The sequence below is a fragment of the Solanum tuberosum genome, unplaced genomic scaffold, assembly GCF_000226075.1.
Source record: "Solanum tuberosum cultivar DM 1-3 516 R44 unplaced genomic scaffold, SolTub_3.0 scf00095, whole genome shotgun sequence".
In the NCBI taxonomy this organism is placed as follows: domain Eukaryota; kingdom Viridiplantae; phylum Streptophyta; class Magnoliopsida; order Solanales; family Solanaceae; genus Solanum; species Solanum tuberosum.
Window position 1 is genome coordinate 1,197,034 of NW_006239021.1, and position 20,941 is coordinate 1,217,974.

Below are 20,941 nucleotides of genomic sequence, written 5' to 3' on the forward strand. Positions count from 1 at the left end.
CCGACCCGGATTCTGCCCCGACAGTCCGTAGTAAAACCCTCATAACTTTTTACTCCGATGTCGGTTAGATACGGGGTTTTGTGCGTTGCAAACTAGACTCGTAGGCCTTCGATTTAATGGGTGATAGGCCTTCTAACTCTTTGTATATTGGGAGAAAACATCCAAGACATTTGACCCAAAGTTAAGAAAATATTATTAGAGAAACTTCGATAACTTTTGCCGACTTTAGTTTCACTAATTTTCTTGACTTCCAAACTTAACATACGACCCTTGTGCTATTATAATACCTCATAACACACTATTCTTAGCATGTTTTACACTCATAGGCTTATCCACAAGGTATGGGACAAGTTAAACCTTTCAAACGGGCGAAGTTCTACCCGAGCCATTTCTTTTCTCATGAACTTTGTTTGAGGGGTTCCTTTGACCTAAAACTTTAGTTTAGTTCCTTGATATTGCCACCTACTTGCAATCTTAATCTCCAATGTATGATACAAAGTCATATACACCTCGTATAACCATGCCATACTACGCCACATATATTATGCACGATTAGAGAAAAAAACTACGGGATCTTACAGTTCCTTTTTTTTTAAAATGGGAAAAGGATCTAAAAAATACTTCAACTTTGGCCGAAATTGTTATTACGATACCAAATTTTATGGAAGACATTTTACCCCTGCATTATTTAATAGTGTATTTTAAAGGTATATATGTGCCCATGTGGACACGTTACTATTTATAATAATACAATATTTATGATGTCCATGTGGGCACATATATACCTTTAAAATAGAGCAACTTTCACATATAACAAATATAAAAATCATATTTGTATATTATAGCTATAGTTTGCATAATTGCGCTCCATAACAAATTTGATGTTTGCTATGGAGCTTTGATTTGTATAATTCGCTAAGAACATCTAATTTTATACAAATTGTTCAAATTTTTGTATAAATTTATTTATACATTGTAATTTGTATAATAAGATTTGTATTTGTATAATTATAAGTGTATTAGGACGAAAATATATGTATTTGTATTTGTATATACACTTTTTCTCTCGCTTTATACAAATACAAACGCATTTTATACATTTTTTACCGAAATGTATAAAATGACTAATTGTATACCAAAAATGGTTAATTGTATATCGAATCAGATGACAAAAAAAGGGGATGTTTGCTGCGAATTACAATTAAAGTAAACTATGGCTATATCATTTAATTTGAATTAATAGTTTGTTATTTCATACAATTTTTCCTTTAAAATACACTACTAAATAGTGCAGGGGGTAAAAGGTCATTTCCAAAGTTCAGTATTGTTACAACAATTTCGATCAAAGTTCAGATATATTTGAGACCTGGGAGTATGGATAATAGTTACATGGTAAAATAAAATAGACATTAAAAACTCTTTAAAAAATTGACAAGTCATGTAATGGCGAGTATCCATCATTAAAAGGAAATTATTCAAAATCTAAACTATTTTAAAGCGTAATAATTAAAAAGTATATTACCAACAAGGGTTGTGGTGGAGTGGTAAGTACTCCTTTATCCTTAACCAAGAGTTCTCGGGTTTGAGCTCCCTTGGGTACGGAGCCGCCTTTGTTAGAGAGCGCTCTACCACAATATGGGACTTCCCGACGCGAATCCGAATTTAGTCGGAACACCAGGTGGGAAATAAAAAAAAAAATTAAAAAGTTTATTATGAATGAAATGTTATCAAGATTTTAGGGGAAGGGCAGATATGAATATTTAGACTAAAAAGTTATTTTATTCGAGTTCGTGGGGAAATTTAAAGTATTCAAGAATTGTATTTACCTATCTAATTTCATATAATCATTTTAACTTGCTCTTCGTTTTCGACGGAGGCTGCTTTTGTTGCCTGCAATGTACGTAAAGCAGATGTTAAATAAATTCGATCCGACATAGATAAATGGGATTGACTTTAGCAGAAAAAATCGATTCTCTTGTTTGTAGTTATCGTTTGAAGAATTGATGCAGAAGTGCTTTAAGATTTGATTTGTAGTTGTCGTTCAAATAATTGTCATAAAGTTGATTGTTTTAGTAGTTGTTGGGGTTATGTAGCATTTGAAGAGCAGTGAAGAGCGCTATTATGGCTCTTTAGAATTTTGCGAATAGACCTCTAATCTGAATACAAGATTTGCATTAAGAGTTAGGTGTCTAGATCTGAATACACCTCTGAATATTAAAATGTTGACTTCAAATCTAAACACTAAATGATTATTATTTGTTTTCAATATTTGAATGTGCATATGAAATCAAACATTACATTAATAAAATGTTATAAAAAATTCATTTCAACAAAAATATTCCTTTTTGATTAAAAAAATATCATAATCATCAAGCATAACATAAAAAGAATCACGAGTAAAAAGTATTTTATAGGCACAATATAATATCAAAAAGTTCAATAAGTATGATAAATACTAGTTGGAAAATAATAAATAAGGTATCACATTATCAGCTCCTAACATATATTTTGGCTAATTAGAAAAACTAAAGAATTCTTATTTTTTTTCCGATAACCTAAATCCAATTTTCTAACTTGTGAACCTCTAACGTCATTCATGCTTTTTTGTAGTGGACACTTCACAAAATATACTAACACATGTACTGTATAATGACTCTTCCTATCCAAGTTCATTTAATTTTTCCATATATTCTTCAAATGTAGGTGCACTATTTTTTTAATCAATAACTCAAGAGCAGTAATCATCTTCTCATCAATTTCTAATTCAGACGAATAAGTTTTTTTTTTCCTAAAACTTTTTTTTTCTAGCTGAAACTGAAGATTGAGATGGAGAATCATTAAGAGCTCCATTATTTTTGTCACCAACTAGTTCAACAACAATAATATATTAGTGTTATCTCACAAGCGGATTTGATGATCAAAGAGTCTCACTAAAATTATTGACCTAAGACAAAATTCTAATAAGAGACCTCAATATAGTATATACATAGTTATTATTTTTAATTATGAATAGTATTTTTTTCACTCAAAAACCTTGATGAACATCAATACACTAAAAATATTATTGCAACAAGTGTTCTTGACAAACATCAATACAACCTAAGAAAATTATTAATATAAAAAAAATACTTGTAAAGATTATGAAAACTTACCAGTTCAAGAGGGAAAAATTGGTGTTTGATTGAGCAAAGAGAGGAAGAAAGTTTATAGTTGTGAGAGCAAAAGTCAAGCAAAGACCGAGAGAGGCGATACAATATTATTTAATAACTTATTAAATAAGTCTGAATGGTGTTAAGACTCTCCTGTAGATCTGATCCGTTCAGACCTTTTCAGGTCCATTAAGAGGCTTTTTGAAAAAAGAAACAAATGGACTTAATGGGTTGAATCTGAATCATTCAGATTCAAACCTAAAAACCAAACACATTTAATAGACTGAATCTGAATGATTAAGATTTAGACCTCCATTAAGTGCAAACAAATGAGGCCTAAGGCTTTAAGGGTAAAGATGAGGTAAATTAGCAATTTAATTTTTAATTTAAGGACTTTCCACTTTTAATATAGTACTAGATTCATTGCACAAGTGTTACACATCTATGCCTAGTTTTGAGATTTATATATCCGAAAAATATTGTATCTATAATGTATATCTCAAGCTTACGATTTGTAGATAATTCTCACAATAACGACAAACTAAGTGATCGATTTGACTATTTTACTTATTGTTTGTAGGGTATATATCGATGAACGTCGTATTCAAATTCTCTTATTATTTTTATAGTATATTTATAAACGTAAATTATAGTCAATTTGGTTGTAACTAATTAAGCACGAATTATTACTTTAAATATAGATAAAGATAGGTAGATAAATATGTTTTAATATTGAAAAACTTTTTTATTTGAAATTTGTGTTGTTTTAATCAATAGTTGTATCATAATTATTATTGGAGAAAACATTTAAACAATTGAAGAATTAAGATCTATTGATTTCTTTTAAAAAAAAATAGAATAATTTTTTAAATTTATTTATTTCAATATATATGATATTAATATCTTTTGCATAATCATTCTAAAAGGCCGAGTTGTTTGTGTTATGCTTTTTTAAAACTTTGATAATCCACTCCAAGTAACAAGAATTCATACATGCATAGAATATCAAGTGATCTAATATCATTTTTTTTTATAATATTCGAGACATTATTTTATAGTTTTCAACATAAATATTATTAGTAATTCTACTTTTGAAAAGTTCTTTTTTTTCTACGTTCGTCATATAAAAATTCGACCGGATTAAACTTATAGTCTTATAATTGTACATTTTGATAGTGCTCATATGAAACATCCTAAAAGTATGAATTTATTAATCAACTAATGTATGTTAAGTACTCCTAAGAATATTGGTAGCTTAAAATAAAATGACTAACCTTTCGATAGGGTCTTTTTCTAAAAAAAAATTGACATTCTGAATATATATGAGTCATTTAGTTTTATACCACGAGTTACATGATCTAAAAATAGTTAACCGTTTTTTACTACTTACCCTATTCAAAGCATGTAAATAAAACAAAAATTAGAGCTATTATATGAAAATAAAATAACAACTTAGAAGGTCACTCAATTGTTGTATCTAACAATTTTTCTCTTTTGTAACAAGAAGGTCACCCAGTTTTATCTTATATATTTATTTCAAAAGCCATTATATAAATATCTAGCCAACAAAATATGACATAATTTTTTTTTTATTGAATATAGTTTTTTTCTTTTCCCAATTCATATGACAATAAATTACGATCCCACCCAGACCCATAGCCCAAATTAATCATATTTCACTTCCAATCAAAATAGAACTTGTAAATTTAAATAGAAATACAAAAAGAAAAATATCAATAAGAATTTGTTTGTACTAAAAAAATTATTTTTCTTTACTCGAAAATACATGTTTTTTAGGATCTAACATGCCCTAAAACAAATGAGTACTATTTTTTTTTTTGAGTTTACATCTAGAATTCGCTAGTCGTATTGAGACGTCAATTACATTTTGTTTGGATGGTTGTTATGTGTTGTTTCATAATGTATCGTATTGCATTGTGTTGTATTGTATTGTTTTAATGAATACAATGTTTGGATAAGTTGTATATTTTATGTCGTTACATAATGTCACACATTCATGATTTGAATGATAAACATACAAGAAAAGTAGGGTACGGGGTAGAAATACTATGAAAATGTAAGACAAAAAATAAAATATAATTATTAAATAAAAATAAAAAGAAAAGAAAATAGGGAGGTAACGACGCGATCACATCAAATTGATCGTTTCATAAAATGAGTCTTTTCATCATTACCTAACGATGGATATAAATGATACGATACAATAAAATTTAAGTAATAATCAAAACAGACATTGTATTTAAACTAACAATACAATGAGTTACAACCATCCAAACAAGGTGTTAAGAATCCGAATGTGAGATCTTTAATTAAGAATAAATCAATCTCACCGCTACACCACAACCCATAACATTGACAAAGAAAAAGCGAGGACTACAATGGTCATAACATAATCTATTGTGAATGAAAAAGTAATAACGAGTAAGTACAAGGATCAAATCCTCCGCCCAAATTCTGTTCCCCATTTTCAAAGCTCTGTTTCAGAGAGTATCAAAACTTGGCCAAGAGAATGGCGAAACCGGTTACCGATTCGCGCAGCAACAGAGCCGCCGTTCAAGCCACCAACGACGACGCTTCCGCCAGTAAACTGTATGTACGCCCTTTTCTTCAACTCTTCAATTCCTCTTTGTTAATTTTCTAGACATAATTTGGAGATTACATAAAGTTGTGAGTGTAAATAATGTTAATTTCGGAGCATAGCTGTGAATCTACAATTTACGTCGGAAATTGATGTGAAAACTGAATCTAATTAATTTTTTAAAAATATTTTGTGTGATTTTGAAGGTCATGCGTGAAAAAAGGATATATGAAAGATGATTATGTTCATCTGTTTGTTAAAAAGCAGCTGAGGCGAGCTCCGATTATTAATCGTGGTATAGTATCTCTTTTTTGGCTTCTTAATTCATGGTGGTGATGTGCTTAGTGTTTATTAGTTGGGGTTGTTTTTGTTAATATGCTACTTAATTGTTAGGTTATTTTGCCCGCTGGGCTGCTCTTCGAAAGATGCTCAATCAATTTCTTGATTGTGAGCCGAATGCTGATGGAAATGGAAATATCAGGAAGCAGATACTGTCACTTGGAGCTGGCTTCGACACGATGTTCTTTCAGTTGCAGGTGCTTCAGTTTTCTTGCGGATTTTTTTCATATCTTCCACAATAATTGAAAATTTTACGCAAGCTATGCTAAGATTTCACCTTTTGTTTTTTTTTAAAAAATATTTTTTTCCCCAACTAGTTTGGGAGTTGGGACTATGCCGAGCTGACAGTATGCATCTAATTGCAGTTCTGGAGCTTTACAATGCTCTTGTTTACAGTTCTATTCATATGTATCAATATTTTTCCCTGTCTAGGGACCCTTAAATAAAGTTGTCAAGAGAAAATGGAAGTTAAGAGAAATTCATTAGTGATGCTCAGACGGGTTACTGTACATAGAAATTTGAGTGTCTGGTTTTGCTATCTGCAAGTTTTGTTGAACTTGGTTGACACGTTATGAAAGCGGAGTATTGCTTTATATTAAGATTTATCTGATACTGCTCCCTAAATGTAGTTCTCCAATATAATTAATATACGCTGGATGGTTACTGGTTCCTTCCCCCAGGAAGAAGAAGTAATAGTTAGATTTGTCTTTGGCAGGATGAAGGAAAAGCTCCTCATCTTTACGTGGAACTGGATTTCATTGAGGTGAGATTTTCAAATTTTAAGTCCCCCGAGTTTGTTGAAAGTTTGTTATTATACTATATCACAAATGAGGTCTGTTTTATATTTTTATGTGGCTACAACATCCTTTGCTTTTTGGCAAATTATTGGCTCAACTAAAGAGCTCAGCTCTCTATTTATTTGTCTTACAGGTAACAAGTAAGAAGGCAGCTCTTATTGAAACCTACAGTCAGTTAAGGGATAAAGTTGGTGAAACAGCATCAATATCCTCAGGTAATGGACCCATTCATCTTGCAAAGTTGTGAATGCTCTCCTCTTTTGGATTCAACTTGGTGACCCCTGCATTTCATTTACATGGCAAACATTTGATGCATTTCCGTAACAGGTACCCCGATTTTGGAACGTAAGATGGATAGGTCAAGTATTTAATCGATTAGTGTTATGAAAAGCAAAAAGCGCAAAAAATCTTTAAGGTCCGTTGGGGATTTAAGCGCAAAATGCAAATAAAGCGTGAACTTCAATGAAAAAAGGCGCAAAGAGAGAAAAAATAATATAAATATAAATTATGGACTGATAATTATAAGCATGAATGACAACAATGAAATATTAAATTGTTTAGTCATCTCTTCAGGAATGAGGCAAACAAACACACTTAATGATTAAGATTCCGACCTTGAAAACAAACAGACTTAATGACTGAAATCTGAATGATTAAGATTAATACCTTTATTAAGTGCAAACAAATGAGGCTTGGACTCTGATTTTAAATGCTTAGTGCAATTTCTTGGACATTTCTTCTCTGCAAAAGCTAGAATAAACTAATATCTAGCACAACTAACTTATCTCATGCTTTCATGCAGAAAAGGGGGAAGTCCATAGTGATCATTACAAATTGCTGCCTGTAGATTTGCGCAACATAGAAAATTTGAATGATATTATAGCCCAAGCAAATTTAGACCCCAGGTATGTCATTGCTTCCCTATTGTTTTTTCTTAAACAATTTTGTCATTAATCTCCAGAAATGCAGCATAGGCGATCTTATGTATTAGGTCTTTGTCAAGCTTAGATAGTCATGAATAACTACCTCTAACTTAACCTCTCTTATAATGGTATGTGTTATTATGGTGAATTTGATCCATGTAAATGTATCAGTCTAGTGATCAGTGTTTTTAAAAGTAAAAAATGCATAAAAGCAGTAAAGTCCATGGAGCTTGAAGTAAAAACAGAGTGAAGTGCACACTTATTAGAACTAAAACGCACAATTACAGAAAATTTAAATATAGCAAAACACATAGGAATTTAGTACTACACTAATTAACTTGCAATTAACTAATTTCAACATCCAATATACAATTATGCTGATATTAGTCCAACTTTCCAAAATTGAGTTGGAATGTAGTAGTTAATAGCATGTATTGGACAATTGAAAGCATTTCAGTGATAGGACTAGCAACAAACTTTTTGTGGTTGCTTTTTTACTTGATTAATTGACTGTTAGGTGTTTGCTGTCTACACTACTACTTTCATTGTCTTCTTTTATTTCTCCTCTTTGCAAATTTAGGACTATCTTGCTCTCTTTTCTGTTTCCCATGTTCTGGAAAGATTGATCATTTATACATGTCCAAGTTCTTACTGATTAGGGTTAACTGCACATGCTGATGTTATCATCAGTTTGCCAACATTTATAATTGCAGAATGCGTTCTTATATATTTGGATCCTGATTCAAGCCGTGCTATTGTTGGATGGGCTTCAAGAACCTTTTCCACATCAATATTTTTCTTGTATGAGCAGGTTGTAGATGCTATTAAGTTAAATCTTGTATTCTTTTATAGGCTTGATCCCTCCCTTCATCCTTTTAACTTGAGTTCTAATGCTATCCTGTCCCAAGGTACTGTGGATACCTTGCTGATGTATTGTAATGACTTGCTTGCCTATTATGTGGCTTATTGACAGATCCACCCAGATGATGCTTTCGGTCAGCAAATGATTCGGAATTTGGAGGTATTTTTGCTGATTATCTTTTTGATGATTGAGCATAAATTTTAGGGATAACACTTATCTTTGTCTTGTAACGGTGTAAGATGCTTTCATGAATTAGCGTGTTTATGTAGCCCTTTATCTCCCCATGTTTAAAGCACCAGAAGTTACATTATGGTGAGTAATTTCAAGTGACATAGATGTTGACTAGAACAAGGACAACTTGGTGCCTGTAAAGCGAGTCCTTCAAAAGTTGAAAGAGTTTCTGTTGCTTTAAAACTGTGGAATAAGATTATTGAATAATTTCATTCATATTTTTCTATGTCATGTACATGGCTTTATATATACATAAAAGATTGTGGAATAGAATCACCTAAATCTTTACATTAAGAGAAAGAATCAGAGATATGATATTCTAGATTACCACAATTATACTAAGATCTTAGAGGATCATATCTTGATATGAAGAATATCTTCTCATCTTAGAGGATCACATCTTTGATGACAAGAATATCTTCTTGGAAATCCTCCATCAACCAACACTCCCCCTCAAGCGGGTGAATGGATATCTTCCATTCCTAGCTTGCTTATTAGATCTTGAAACATATTGTTTGGCAGTCCTTTTGTTAAAACATCAGCAACCTGATCTTTTGTAGATACAAATGGCGTACAAATGAGTCCGTTATCTAATTTCTCCTTAATGAAATGTCTGTCTACCTCAATATGCTTAGTGCGATCATGTTGTACAGGATTATGAGCTATACTTATTGCTGATTTATTGTCACAATATAGCCTCATAGGTCCTTCCCATCTTATCTTCAAATCATCAAGGATTATCTTTAGCCATAACAACTCACAAACTCCCATCGCCATGGATCTAAACTCAGATTCTGCACTTGATCTAGCTACTACATTTTGTTTTTTACTCCTCCAAGTCACCAGATTTCCTCCTAAGAAGGTGCAATATCCAGAACTTGACCTTCGATCCACTAATGAACCAGCATAGTCCGCATCTGTATAAGCCTCTAAAACCATGTTTCCTCCTCTTTTGAATAATATTCCTTTTCCTGGACTTCCTTTAAGATATTGTAGAATCCGGTTGACAGCTTGAAGATGCATTTCTCTAGGATCATGCATAAATTGGCTAACAACACTTACAGCAAATGCAATGTCCGGCCTTGTATGGGACAAGTAAATCAATTTCCCTACAAGCCTTTGATACAAGCCTTTATCTACCACTGAATCTTCTGGAGCATTGCACAATCTATGATTGTATTCAATTGGTGTAGCCACTGGTTTACACCCTAATTTTCCTGTTTCTTTCAACAAATCAAGCACATATTTTTGTTGGGAAATAAAGATTCCTTGTTTTGAGTGTGCCACTTCGATTCCCAAAAAATACTTTAATTTCCCAAGCTCTTTGATGTCAAATTCCTTGAGTAAACACTTCTTCAAATTTTGTATCTCCTCTGAATCATCACCTGTTACTATGATGTCATCCACATAAACCAACAATGCTGTCACTTTTCCTGTTTTTGAGTGTCGTATGAACAAGGTGTGGTCTCCTTGACTTTGTCGGTACCCTAGCTTGATCATAACCTTTGTAAATCTTCCAAACCATGCACGAGGTGATTGCTTTAATCCATAGAGTGCCTTCTTCAGTCTACACACCATTCCCTTCTTGCTTTCAAAAGCAGGTGGCACCTCCATATAGATCTCCTCATCTAAGTCTCCATGTAACATCATTATCTTTTTCCCTTAGATTACTGAACCTCTGCATACGTTTCTATGGAATAAGATTATTGAATAATTTCATTCATATTTTTCTATGTCATGTACATGGCTTTATATATACATAAAAGATTGTGGAATAGAATCACCTAAATCTTTACATTAAGAGAAAGAATCAGAGATATGATATTCTAGATTACCACAATTATACTAAGATCTTAGAGGATCATATCTTGATATGAAGAATATCTTCTCATCTTAGAGGATCACATCTTTGATGACAAGAATATCTTCTTGGAAATCCTCCATCAGCCAACACTCCCCCTCAAGCGGGTGAATGGATATCTTCCATTCCTAGCTTGCTTATTAGATCTTGAAACATATTGTTTGGCAGTCCTTTTGTTAAAACATCAGCAACCTGATCTTTTGTAGATACAAATGGCGTACAAATGAGTCCGTTATCTAATTTCTCCTTAATGAAATGTCTGTCTACCTCAATATGCTTAGTGCGATCATGTTGTACAGGATTATGAGCTATACTTATTGCTGATTTATTGTCACAATATAGTCTCATAGGTCCTTCCCATCTTATCTTCAAATCATCAAGGATTATCTTTAGCCATAACAACTCACAAACTCCCATCGCCATGGATCTAAACTCAGATTCTGCACTTGATCTAGCTACTACATTTTGTTTTTTACTCCTCCAAGTCACCAGATTTCCTCCTAAGAAGGTGCAATATCCAGAACTTGACCTTCGATCCACTAATGAACCAGCATAGTCCGCATCTGTATAAGCCTCTAAAACCATGTTTCCTCCTCTTTTGAATAATATTCCTTTTCCTGGACTTCCTTTAAGATATTGTAGAATCCGGTTGACAGCTTGAAGATGCATTTCTCTAGGATCATGCATAAATTGGCTAACAACATTTACCGCAAATGCAATATCCGGCCTTGTATGGGACAAGTAAATCAATTTCCCTACAAGCCTTTGATACAAGCCTTTATCTACCACTGAATCTTCTGGAGCATTGCACAATCTATGATTGTATTCAATTGGTGTAGCCACTGGTTTACACCCTAATTTTCCTGTTTCTTTCAACAAATCAAGCACATATTTTTGTTGGGAAATAAAGATTCCTTGTTTTGAGTGTGCCACTTCGATTCCCAAAAAATACTTTAATTTCCCAAGCTCTTTGATGTCAAATTCCTTGAGTAAACACTTCTTCAAATTTTGTATCTCCTCTGAATCATCACCTGTTACTATGATGTCATCCACATAAACCAACAATGCTGTCACTTTTCCTGTTTTTGAGTGTCGTATGAACAAGGTGTGGTCTCCTTGACTTTGTCGGTACCCTAGCTTGATCATAACCTTTGTAAATCTTCCAAACCATGCACGAGGTGATTGCTTTAATCCATAGAGTGCCTTCTTCAGTCTACACACCATTCCCTTCTTGCTTTCAAAAGCAGGTGGCACCTCCATATAGATCTCCTCATCTAAGTCTCCATGTAAAAAGGCATTTTTTACATCAAATTGTTGTAGGTTCCAATTAAAAACTGCAGCCAATGATAATAAAATTCTCACTGTATTCATTTTTGCCACTGGGGCAAAAGTCTCCAAATAATCAATTCCATAGGTTTGTGTATAACCCTTTGCTACCAAACGTGCTTTATATCTTTCTATGGACCCATCTGACTTATATTTCACAGTAAACACCCATCTGCACCCGACCAACCTTTTTCCTTTTGGTAATTCCACAATATCCCAAGTTTTGTTTTTCTCCAATGCTTCCATTTCTACCTTCATAGCTTTCTCCCATTCTTTATTTCCTAATGCTTCAGACAAATTTCTGGGGATAGGAATTGTGTGGAGGTTACAGAGAAAAGCTTTATGACTTGGGGATAGATTTTGATATGTCATGGAGAGGCTCAAAGGGTGTTGTGTGCAAGTTCTGGTTCCTTTTCTGATTGCAATGGGAAGGTCAAGGACATTAGGTTGGTTAAATTCTTCTTCATGATCAGTTTGGTTTGGTGTTTCTGACGGTTCAACAAGTTCAAGATGGGTATCAGGAGTAGTAACCTGAGGAGATGATTGCAACCGAGTAGTTTGATCAGTTAGTCTCTTTCTTCTGGAATATACCTGCAATGGTAGATTATTTTCTAGAATTCCATTATCTATATTTGGATTAGGAGACTCAATGGGTTCATTTGGATTTAGAGACTCAGGTGACTGTAGCAATGGTGACTCAGGCAAGAATTTGGCACGACTAGAAATGGACAAATCAAATAGTGACAAGTCTAGAGGTTCCTTTCCTTTCAGTGACTCCCCCTGATTGTAAGAATGATTAAAAAAGGATTCACTCTCATCAAATGTGACATCTGCGGAAACAAAGAATTTCTTTGATGATGGTTGATAACACTTGTAACCTTTTTGAGTAGGAGAATATCCTATGAAAACACACTTAAGAGCACGTGGGTCTAATTTGCCTCTATTTTGAGAATGAATATGAACATAGGCAACACTTCCAAAGATTCTAGGAACCAATTTATTGGAAATTTCAAAATTTGGAAAGAAATTCCTAAGAGTATCAAGCGGACTTTGAAAGTTCAGAATTCTTGATGGCATTCTGTTACTAAGATGTGCAGCAGTTAGGACAGCTTCCCCCCAATACTGTTTTGGCACCCTTTTATGAAACAATAGTGATCTAGTAATGTCAAGTAACAGACCGTTTCTTCTCTCTGCTATCCCATTTTGTTGAGGAGTATTGACACATGAAGATTCATGAATAATTCCCTCTTTTTGGAAGAAAACAGAGAGGTTTTGATTGAAGTAGTCCTTGGCATTATCGGATCGAAATCTTTTAATTGGCACATCATATTGGGTTTTGATCATATTAAAAAAGGTAGGAAGAATTTGACTGACATCTGATTTTTGCTTTAGCAAATAGATCCACGTTACTCTTGTACAATCATCAATGAATGACACAAACCATCTAGCACCAGAAATATTAGGAATGGGAGAGGGTCCCCAAATATCACTATGAATAAGAGAGAATGGAGTTTGACATCTTTTGTGACTAATTGGAAAGGAAGTACGTTTGTGTTTTGCAATTTCACAATCATCACAATGAAAAGACTCGACAATCAAATCTTTGAACAAAGATGGGAACATCCTTTTGATTACATAAAAGGAAGGGTGACCTAACCGACGATGATAAAGCCATACTTTCTCTTTATTGGACATGATAGATTCAGACAAGAATGAACTAGACAAGGAATTCTTAGATATATATTCACCATTGTGGAAATCCAAACAATAAAGACCACCTTTCTCACTAGCACGCCCAATCATCTCCTTCGTGTTCTGTTCCTGAAATAAGCAATATGAAGGGAAGAAAGTTACTTGGCATTTGGAATCTTTGGTGAGTTTCTGGACAGAAATGAGATTTGCAGATAACTTTGGGATATGAAGGACATCTTTAAGTATCAAGGATTTTCCAAGTGGTATGTCTCCTTGCCCAGCTACAGTAATAACTGAACCATCAACTATAGTTATTTTTTTATAGCTAGGACAAGGGGAATATGATATGAAGAGATGAAAGAGACTGGTCATGTGATCAGTTGCCCCGGAATCAACCACCCACGTTGGAGAAAGTTTGTCTGAGACATTAGTAATAAAAGAGTAAGAAATACCTGTGAAGGCCAATGAACAACTACCTGTTGAAGCTGAATGTTGCAAATCTCCAATTGAAACTGTAGAGTTATTCTCTATGGTTGCAGAAACATTTTCAGAGACTGGAATATTTGCGGCAGTACCATTTTCAGACATGGTTTGGGCAGATAAAGATAGCAAAATGGGATTTTTCAAGATAGGATGAATAAAATTGGCCAGGAATAAGCCTAAAGCTCTGATACCATGTGGAATAAGATTATTGAATAATTTCATTCATATTTTTCTATGTCATGTACATGGCTTTATATATACATAAAAGATTGTGGAATAGAATCACCTAAATCTTTACATTAAGAGAAAGAATCAGAGATATGATATTCTAGATTACCACAATTATACTAAGATCTTAGAGGATCATATCTTGATATGAAGAATATCTTCTCATCTTAGAGGATCACATCTTTGATGACAAGAATATCTTCTTGGAAATCCTCCATCAGCCAACAAAAACCAATGTCTTGTTGGAGAGATTCAAAGTCAAAGAAGATATATCATTGTGGACTGTCCCTCATGGGTGCCGGGTGCCCTTATATGAATAAGGAGCTTCTTTGTTACAGAGTCCAGTTTCCCCTCCTTTAAAAGATAATTGATATTTCTGCTGACTGTAATTGGATGATTTTAGTCTTGCTCTACTAAAATTCTCAGTATACCAAAGTTTTGTTAAACTAACCATAAAAGGTAGCTCTGCAGATGTTTTATTATGCTTTTCATGACAGGCCTGGGCGTTTTCTGAATACTTGTTCCTTTCTCTGGTTTTTCTTCTTCCCTGCTATGTAGTTAATACAACTTCCTATTAATCAATTTATCAACTATCAAGTATCAACTACACTCAAAATTTAAATCCCAAATTAGTCGGGTAGGTAATATGAAGACTTGTATCCATTTCACTATTCAGGTGGGCACGTTTTGAAAAATTTAGCATCTATAGGATTCATCATAGTTAGATTTTCTTATGCTGGCAGTGAACCTACCACAACTCTCTTTCTTTATCTTGACTCAGGAATGTATATGCTTTCCAAAACTCACATATGCATAGTTTAGTTAATACAACGTGGCTGTTAAGGTCCTGCACTTTAATAAATTGTGTCATGCATAAGTTTTTTCCACCATTTCTATCTATGTTTATATAAAAGGGAACCAAGTATGCGTCATACTATTGAGTTGCTAAAAGTTTATATTCTGAGGAAGTAAGAAAAGGATTAACTATGTTCATTGATGACCTATAATAATTGTTAAAATTATTATAACCTCTAATAAAAATGGTGTCTATGGGAGACATATATCGTTTATTTTAGCTTGCGATAGAAGGAAATACTATGACTACTGTCTACTAGTATGAAAGATAAGCAAGACAATGCTATACTACCTACTAAACTTCCACCCTAGTCCGTGTCCTCCACAACCTCCTAGCTAAGGGATCTTCTTTTCTGAAATATTAAAGCTATTAGTTGGAGCAGAGTTGCTTCTGTGCAATTTTATTAGTCAGGAGAGATTCAGATGCGATTACCAATGATAGCATGATTTTTTTTTCTATGGAAGCATGAATTTATTCGTGAAATTCATGTGTTGTATAGTAATCCAATTGAGGGGTAGGTATTGAAAGATAAAGCATTCTACTTGAAGTTCCATCAGGGATAACTTGTGAAGTTGTGATATCTGCTCTTAGTAATTAAGCTCCGTAAGTCATCTGTGCAATGTATGGGTTCATCACCTTATCTAGCATCAAGTTTTTCTTGCCTCTACTTGTCCTACCCTTCACTCAAAGAGAAATACATGAAACTTGATAAATACTGATTCAATTGCCTTCTGGAAGGAGAACCATGAGGTCTCATGTCCAAATCCCAGAGGATACGGAAACACTAGGTGATTTCTTCCCATGTCTAAGCCTAAGTGGTCAGAGTTACCAAGTACCTGATACAGGTGGGAGGTATCCCATGGAATTAGTCGAGGTGCGCACAAGGTGGCCCAACCAACACAGTTATTAAAAAAAAAAGGCTTCTCTGGAAGTTCCAAAGTCTGATGGAAGCGTGTGATCTGGGTTTAGACAATTTATAAAAATCTTATGTACGTTGCATGATCTCTGCTTTCCTGCACTGACTAGCTTTTATAAGTTCAATCCTTGAAATGATTTTTTCTTTGATGTGTCTGGAACAGAATTATAATGTTTTTCTTCCCTTTTCAGAGCCGAGGTTGCGGACTATTAGGAATATATGCTACACCAACTTTACAAGAGAAAGAAAATCTTTTTCTTGATCAAGGATGGCAGGTATTTCCAATTTGCAAAACTGCTTCTTAATCCTTAGATATTAAATCACCATACCCTTTTCTCAGCACACACACATACATATATATGTTAAGAGCTTGTATTAGGTCTATAAGCTCGTTAAGAGCTTGTATTAGGTCTATAACCTCGTTTAGAGCTTGTATTAGTCCTATAACCTGTTCCTTTATTTCCAAGTGTAGGATGTTTATTTTAGTTTTTATACAGACCTACTGTATTTCCAACCATTTGCCTTGTCACCTCATATTCTGTAATCAGGGATGGTAGATTATATACTTTTCAGCTGAAGCTGGCCTTTTTTCGCTGAAGGTCTTAAAGCTTAGAAGAGAATTATATTAAGTTCATTGCAATTTGTAAAGAATGATCTGGAAGAGAAGAGAGGTGTGTAGCCCTGGAAAATTATTCAGAAGACTGAGGCCCCAAGCAAAATTGCTAGCTTTGGTTGGATTGCAACGCATGAAGCATGCCTGTCAGACTGTCACAGGAAAATGTGCAAAGAAGGGGTTTTAATCTGTGCAGCTGGTGCTTCTTTTGCAAAGAAAATGGGGAGATAGTGAATCATTTACAGTGGCATTGCAATAAACTATAGGCTGATCCACTCTCTCCCCAAGCAAAAGAGCATGCATCGGCTGTTTCTGAACTTGCATTAGTTGTAGGCTCAAGTTTTCTCTCCCTATTTCCAGTTACTGATAATTTGACCTGTACAGTTGTTGAATACTTAACAGTGGTTCAGCTCTAGTTAATTTATTTGCTATGATAAAGCACACATGAATTCATAACTAATGGTTTGCTATTGATTGGTTGCAGAAAGCAGTTGCTTGGGACATGCTACAGGTTTATAGTGATTTTATTGAAGCTCAAGAAAGACGCAGGTTAGTATTAGCTTTCATTGCTCTTGTAGATTGATATGTAAACATGGGAATGATATGATTCATCTGAAGATGATGATCATGAACTACATTCTAGAGTAGATTGCTGTCTTTAATGGCCATATTAAGCTGCCAAAATGTCCATGTTTCGTTCAGAGCCCCAGAGGTTTATAAGTCTTGTTTTGCTCCTGTCTCTCTCACCCACTAAAAATCAAATAAGTAAAATAAAATTAGAAACAAATTATAAAAAGGTCCTCACATGCCAGCGTCACCGTAAATGTTTTAATTTGTTGCATGCGTTAGGCTCTAGGTAACATGCTTGGGCACTTGACCAATCTATATGTACAGGCTGGTTGTCTTTTAGTCTCACAGTCATTTTATAGAAGTTATTTTTCAACTGGATAGATATCTTCCTATCGCAGCATACTCTTATAGCACTCTTTTTATATATTAACTTTTCATCTATCATATCGCTTTTCTGGAAAATACTGAGTCTATATATGAGACACCATCGTTCCATATTATCTGACTTTAACTTCATTCTTCTTGGGGCTCAATTTATTGTGCATATATTTTGTCTTGCTTCTACTTGTACAAAAACTGTTACTCTTTAGAGTGCATTTCATAATTCTAGCCTTTGTTTGACTCTTGTGCAGTTTCGTCAATTGATATAATATCATTTGCAAATAACATGCATGGAAACTCATCTTCTATATTATCAATTAGTGATTTATTAAGATCTGCTAAGTTATTCTCATGATTTAAGTTGAAAAAAAAGGATAAAAAATGCATCTCCTCTCTCTTTGATCTCCCTATCATCTAAAAACTTGTTGGCAACTACCCTTTTGAATGGCGATCTGGCTTAACTTGTTGACTGGGTAGTTTATACCTTCCACCGTCACAAGTACTCGATAAATTTGTCCAACAAGAGCTAGGTAGATGAGAAGAACTCATTGTACTGCTATGTGTCAACCTTGGTTCCCAAGGTTATCTCCGTCTCTCGAATGCTAGAGCACTCCCTTATGGTACTTGTTGGCAGTCATCTTTTAAGACGCTTAATCTAGTTTAGTTCTACTTTTAAGTCTCTCATTTTTTGCTATTTATACGTTTCTTTCTCTTCCTCACGTGTACCTAAATTTTGATACAAGTCATCGTACTCTTTACTGTAGGCTTTGCAAACTGCCTTTTTAGCCTCTCTGAGATTTCTTGTACTCTTCAAAGGTTTCACCATCTTCTGCTTTCGGTAACTTCCTATACTTCTCACTTTTTGTTTTAACAACTCTTCGCACCTCCTCATTCCACCATTACGATTCTTCAAGGTCCAAGACTTTTGGACATTCCTAAAACTTTTAGTTGCTGCTTTTTAATGCAACCTGTCATCAATAATTCTTATTAAGTTCTATAGCTTTATGCTTGAGCTCTAATCATACAATGGTTCTGGTCTCCTTTCCCGTTCTTGTCTATTTCACAGTAGTACTTGTGTTGCCTATCTCCAGACTCCAGAGGCCGAGACACCTAATTAGCTAAGTGTTCACCGGCACCCGCCTGCTTAGTTGCATTTAAGTATGTATAGGAATCTGTAACACATTTATTTAGCCAAAGTGGCACCTCCAATCAGAAGAGTTAGGCATGTGCACTGAATCAAGGAGCCTCCCAAGGCGCTTTGGAATTTCCTCCAATGAGCCCCAGTGATTTAATCTCTTTGGGAATGAATCATTACTTTTTCACCTCTGGAATACAATAGTTTTTGGTTTCAAAACCACCCAAAATCATTTATTTTATCACACAATTGTCTATTAATATGGAAAACCGAAGGTAATCTGGAAAATTGCCAAAGTCTAACTTCATAACAAACCCAACAAAACTTCAGATTTTAGACTCTTATAATTCAAAAACTTTTTCTTTTTCGTTTTATATTTACTCTTATTGTTTTTCTTGTTCAACCTTGCACTAATATAGTCCTTCCCTTTTAATCTCTTTTTCGTTCCTGTTTATTCGGTCAATGTGTTAAAAAGAGCAGTGCAACATGCACGCAGAGTCCAGGGAAGGGCCACATCCTGAGGGGATGTAATGTAAACAGTCTACACTGACGCAAACATCAATGGCTGACTGCACCGCTCGAACCCGTGAGGCATAAGTCACGTGGAGACAATTTTATCGTTGCTCCAATGTGTCAATTTTATTTTTATTTTACAAGAGATTATATTTTCCCTTGCGCTCTTAACCCTTTTGTACCCTCCTAATTATCCACAAACTCGAATTTAATTCAAGCACTATGTGGCTAAATCTAACTTTCGAAGTGTGAAATTCTTCACTTCTCAGTCTTAGAGCCTATTTGGATTGACTTTTATTTTTGACTTATAAGCCAAAAGCCATAAGTTAGAATTCTTATTTTTTATCATTTTAGCTTAAAGTCAAGTGCTTATAAGCACTTTTTTAATCTACCCAAACACCCCAATTGTGCTTAAAAACTATTTTGGCTAAAAAGCACTTCAAATAAGTAAATCCAAACAAGCTCTTACTCGCCTCTCTGCATATGTGACAATTAGTTTGTGAATGTACAATACTACACCTATCATAATGAAAGAAATCCAACAAAATATCAAATTTAACTCATTACTGTTGGACGGTTGGTTTATCCATCTAGGAGGAATCAAAAACTATATAAACCAAACCAACTTAACCCAAATTCAAGCAAAAAAAACTTAACTGAATGAACCTAAAATGGAACAAAATGACCAAATACATATCCCTACTCTGACTCTACATATGGCGTGTGACATTGTACACTAAAGGTAATGGTGCACGTGGCATCTTCATATCCTGGGTCGCTATTTGCCTATCTCTCTAGCTTTTCCCGCGACTCACTCACTCTCTTGTAGACCTCAGGTGGTCTAAACAGAAGGACCAAATAACAAGGTTTGGTACACCATCCATTGGGACATTGCAGAGGGATAGAATTTAAGATGTTTTTAAGAGTTCATAGTCCTACTCAAAAGTTGGAGTTCAAATATTAGTATCATGGGATCTCTTGCATTTTGGTGTAGGTTTGAATTTGTAAATATTGTGCCAAATGATTTGATAAAGTTCACCTAGACTTTTGGTAGAGGGATATAACTCCTTATATTTGTACTGTCCACTTTGTCCTTCATGATTCTGCGCTGGTAAAAAGTGATTACCTTGTCGCAGAAAAACAAATCACAATTTTAAGAATGTATAAGAGAAACACATTTAAGAGAACATCAAATATTTTTAGGCTGATCTGATGCTAACATTTTGGTCTCATATATGATTGTCTGTTAATTTTTTGTGTCTTTACAACAAACAAAATATGCTTTTTTCCCTACGAAACAAAATAGAAGCTTTCATATCTTGAAAAACTTTCTATTTTATAAAAGCTACTTTGGGTTTCATAAAATATATTTTTACCTTTTTTAGATTCTGATATATCCTTTTCCCAGGATAAAGGCTGATTCCTCTTTTTCCTGTGTGCACCTTCACTTTATCTACTTTGTGCTTA

The 20,941-nt window shown here is 34.1% G+C and overlaps 1 protein-coding gene across 2 annotated transcripts in view; it reads left to right on the forward strand.

Annotated features, from left to right (window-relative positions):
• The first annotated feature begins 5,590 nt into the window (after positions 1-5,590).
• The window catches only part of LOC102598619 (tRNA wybutosine-synthesizing protein 4), a 17,924-nt gene continuing 2,573 nt past the window's right edge, over positions 5,591-20,941 (forward strand). Inside the window, exons 1-11 of one of the 2 annotated variants that reach the window (XR_001473505.1) lie at positions 5,591-5,759; positions 5,955-6,043; positions 6,142-6,284; positions 6,803-6,850; positions 7,018-7,099; positions 7,687-7,789; positions 8,498-8,618; positions 8,781-8,828; positions 16,454-16,537; positions 17,360-17,424; positions 18,591-18,664. Coding sequence is in view for 1 of the 2 variants with exons in the window: in XM_006347899.2 (XP_006347961.1) it covers positions 5,680-5,759; positions 5,955-6,043; positions 6,142-6,284; positions 6,803-6,850; positions 7,018-7,099; positions 7,687-7,789; positions 8,498-8,618; positions 8,781-8,828; positions 16,454-16,537; positions 17,360-17,424 (863 nt within the window). In the remaining variant the exon portion in view is untranslated. The remainder of the gene's footprint in view (positions 5,760-5,954; positions 6,044-6,141; positions 6,285-6,802; positions 6,851-7,017; positions 7,100-7,686; positions 7,790-8,497; positions 8,619-8,780; positions 8,829-16,453; positions 16,538-17,359; positions 17,425-18,590; positions 18,665-20,941) is intronic. The other variant, XM_006347899.2, reaches the window with a different exon arrangement.